Source organism: Punica granatum, chromosome 6 (genome assembly GCF_007655135.1).
Source record: "Punica granatum isolate Tunisia-2019 chromosome 6, ASM765513v2, whole genome shotgun sequence".
NCBI classification, from domain to species: domain Eukaryota; kingdom Viridiplantae; phylum Streptophyta; class Magnoliopsida; order Myrtales; family Lythraceae; genus Punica; species Punica granatum.
In genome coordinates this window covers 6,679,876-6,683,853 of record NC_045132.1, presented here as the reverse complement: position 1 = coordinate 6,683,853, position 3,978 = coordinate 6,679,876, and the positions used below count along the sequence as shown (strand labels likewise).

The 3,978-nt window shown below is 40.2% G+C and overlaps 1 protein-coding gene across 1 annotated transcript; it reads right to left on the bottom strand.

Moving 5' to 3' along the window:
* Positions 1 to 714: 714 nt before the first annotated feature.
* LOC116209990 (AAA-ATPase At5g17760-like) lies at positions 715 to 3,056 on the bottom strand. The gene is made up of 2 exons (XM_031543765.1): positions 2,019 to 3,056; positions 715 to 1,433 (listed from the first exon to the last, which is right to left on the bottom strand). Exons 1-2 carry the CDS (start codon positions 3,009 to 3,011, stop codon positions 1,008 to 1,010), a joined length of 1,419 nt encoding a protein of 472 aa, XP_031399625.1. The 5' UTR covers positions 3,012 to 3,056; the 3' UTR covers positions 715 to 1,007.
* Positions 3,057 to 3,978: the final 922 nt, after the last annotated feature.

Sequence of the window (3,978 nt, the reverse complement as noted above, 5' to 3'; positions counted from 1 at the left end):
GAATTTTGTTAGACTCACGAGTCTAATCATTCCCTTACACAAGTATATTTATTTTGTGTATCGATCCTTCGGTTAGATTTGTTGCTTAGTCGTAATTTTTTTGAGCTTATATATCTCAACTTCTATCTCTTTTCCTTTTATGATGTGTTCTGGTAATACTTTACGATCTTTTGTTATTTGTGATGTGTCAACCTATGCAAATTAATATTATATGGGGTTTTTGTTCCCATATGTATGGCCAAAGTTGCATTTGCGACTCTCTTAAGACCTCAGAGTCCGCCATCATTGATGACAATGATGATCTAGTGGTAGTCTTGCCTCAAGCTTTTCTAATTGCTTTTTCCGGGCGAATCACCATAAGAGGATCTTCGACTGATAATGCCACATTCGAAGTCGTGTTAATCCATTTTCTTTAGTTTTGTTTGGATCATGGTGGATGGGAGGTTACGAAGGAATGGGTTATAAAGCATTAGTAATTGGGGGCTTTATAGAGGTTCTCAAGAATTATAATACACAAATTTACATAATAATTCTTCATAATCTCCATCCAAAGAAGCCCTTAGTCTTATCCTGAATGCGATCTAGGTCGCACTCATGAGTTTACCAACTTCACTGGTTTCCTTCGCGAGATTATCAATTTTAAAATCAATTTTAATTTGGATGTAAGTCTAATCTAGTAAAGCATCAAATAATAAATACTCTGCAATTTATATATCTATTCAATAATAGTATTTTTTTTGGATATCATAGTAGATAGCATATCATAGCAACCTAAAGTTACGCGATTTTTAATCTTTTAATGAGAGGAAGGACAAAGTATTCCCTTCTCTCCCTTTCGTCATGTTTGGTACGATAAAATGGAACGAGAGAATCGAATGACTTCACTATACGTAGCGTGTACACGATTCCCTTCTATCTCCATTTCATCCTACCATGCTAAGCCAATTACGCACTTAATCCCTCTCCTTTAATTGATCTAATTCGTCAGATACCTCAGTCATATATAGCTAGTCCTCAATTGTCTGCCTTTCCGTTTCCTGGGCCCCAATTAAATCTTGACCTTCCATTTTCTTCTTCCTGAAGAGCTGTGCAATCCCATCGAGGGCGACTTCAGGATCCTCATTCTTCATGAGCTCCTCCGCAACTTCGGCCGGGGTCACCTTGGTCCCGGCAATTAGGCCCTTGATCTCTTCGAGCACATGGCAGTAGCGGAGGCTCAGGTCGGCCTCAGAGATCCCAAGGTAGTTGGAGGCTAAGAGCACGAACCCATGGAACGTGCAGTAGGACATATGGATGTGCATATCCATTCGCCCGGGCCGGAGTAGGGCCGGATCGAGCTTCTCCACTTGGTTCGTTGTGAATATTATTATCCTTTCGTCACCACAGCTCGACCACAGCCCATCTATGAAGTTCAGGAGTCCAGAAAGTGTCAGCTGCAAAATAACAAACAGATATTGTAATTATAGTCTCTAAGATATATGCTCGTTCCGGTGTTCCATTACATACTTGACATTATCCTATTATTGTGAATTTGCTCAATCAATTCCCTAGCATTTGAAACTTATGTCAGAGATATAATCATTTGTTTTTTTTCTTTATTTTCTTTCTTTTTGCGATAAGCTGACAGGGAATTGTCATTTGTTTTCTAATTTAATATATTATATGCACATTAATTAACTAATATACACATAATATTTCCTCGCATAATAAGACACAAGGCAGTGACAGGAAAGTCGTGGGACACATATGGTGCCTAGTAACCTGCCACATAAGCAAAAATAGGGTGCTATGTTTTTAAGAAATTTCTCCATCGCACTTTATGATTAAAATCTAATTTGAAATTCACCCAAAAAAGTCTGTTGAAAAAGGGTGAATAATATTCCGAATCCAATCGAACAACGTATGCGAGAATTATGATTAAACATGATTGTGAGAGTAAGCTTAATACGCTTACATGTTTAGATTAGCATATCTGATTTTTATTTACATTGAAATGGTAGTGCACGAGTTATGCTGACCTGTGGCCTGATGTTGTTCTTGCTATTTTCTTCACTGGTGGGCAGGCGGTCCGGCAGGTCGATGCTGCAATCAATGTCCTCGATCACGAGGATGGACCGGCTCGCTATGACCAGCAAGAGCTTCCTCAGGTCTGAGTCGCTCACGATGTTGGAGAGCTGGAGGTCGTAGACATCGAACTTGAGGTAGTTCGCCATGGCGGCGACCAAGCTCGATTTCCCAGTCCCGGGCGGGCCGTACAACAGATACCCACGCTTCCAGGCCCGTCCGACCCGCTTGTAGAACTCTTTTCGGCTCAAGAACCGGACCAAGTCCTCCTTCAACGCCTCCTTCTGCTCCGGCTCCATAGCCAGGGTCTCAAAGGTTGAAGGGTGCTCAAGGTTAATGGACTCCCAGTTAGAGCCTCTGCCCCTTCCAAGCGTAAACATTTTTAAGACTCGATCCATTTTCGTAATTTCCTTTGCCTTTTCCAGTATGTAAGGCACATAAGAACTCAATATATTCTCCTTGTGCTTCTTATCGAAGCTAAGCACGAAAAACCTCCGAATGTCGAAGCCCGTCCTAGAGGTGTCCCTATTGTTGTCCCTCTCCTGCTCCACGCACACGAACTCCCACTTCAGCTCGATCCCATCGTAGGAGTCAGTCAGCTTCTCGTTATTGTCGAGGCAGATCGATATCCTTTTCTCGCCCGGGCACTTGTCAATCTTAAGGCGGTCCGTGTGAGGCCCGATCTTTGTGCTGAGATAAAGCTCGGCAGCATCAAAGATCTCGTTCCAAGTCAGGCCACCACCATTCTCCTCGATGACTAGGGTCAGTTGGCTGGTTTTGGCCTTGAAGAGGCGGTGAAAGAGTGCAACGAGGTATGCTCGGATCGGTTTGGGAATAAGGTCATTTAGGATGGTGCGAGTGAGCATCATCGATGCCATGAACGAGGCGTAGGCCGAGAAGAGTGAGGAGGGCGAGTGCGAGGCCATGAATTCTCTGGCGGAGAACATAGCTTCAACTGATTAGAATTCTACCACTGTAATCTAAGGGGGCGAAGAAGAGCCGCCCGTTCTATATATAGGTTCCAGGTTTCTGTATTTAGGATGTATTATTGGTGAAGTTGTTGGACCATTCATTTATGACATCAACTTGTCCTTAATTTCTATCTAAAACGATATAGCACAGCGGCGCATCATCTTCTGGTAATACAGCGATTTTACTTTGGATATTTAGTTAGAATATCTATGCCATCTTGATTAGATATTAATATTTTTATTTTATTGTACTAAGTTTATGGGCCTTTCTTGCAATCGAAAAAATTTCTCTTTAATTTCTTGGGAATTTATATTAAAAAACTTTAGCTCAATGACGTTGTCATCTGATAATGAGGGTGATAATTCATATGCAAAATCCAAGTAGTCGCATAAACCAATTTTGATTATTTTCAAGATCTAATATGCAAGATAGAATATTCTATATTCCAACCCCTGCCCAACTCAAACCCCCACCAAAATAAATAAATAAATAGAAGAATCTATAAATATAGTCTCAAGAAACATTGGAGGATCCTCCAAGTCATTTTACTCACTCCTACGGGGAATGGACTTTGTTTGTGTGAAATATCTATTATAAGTCTTACTTACTCTCATCTCTTATAACAATATTGACAAAGGAATGCAAGCTCTAACTAATTCATACTAATTTAACAAGCTTCTATTTAAGCATGACCATGACAACATCTCATGATTTTTTTTTTTTTTTGCTTTTCTGATAGCAAGTGAGATCAATGTGTTCGGTATAAGAAAATAGAAAAACTAACAAAGAAGCATAGGCAATCAAACCACGAAAATTGAACAAGAAACATATAAGTTATCAGCCAAAAATATTCGTCACTGTACTATACTATTTTTCTCATAACATTTTAGGATTACCTTGGTAGTGAAATACAAAATAACCATGCCCTAGCTAGTGAAGTTA

Bases quoted from the DNA above. Each gene is read 5' to 3' on its own strand.
- LOC116209990 (XM_031543765.1), bottom strand. From the start codon at position 3,011: ATGTTCTCCGCCAGAGAATTCATGGCCTCGCACTCGCCCTCCTCACTC. The intron at 1,434-2,018 runs GTCAGCATAACT...GTTATTTTGCAG, and splicing joins AGAACAACATCAGGCCACAG to CTGACACTTTCTGGACTCCT.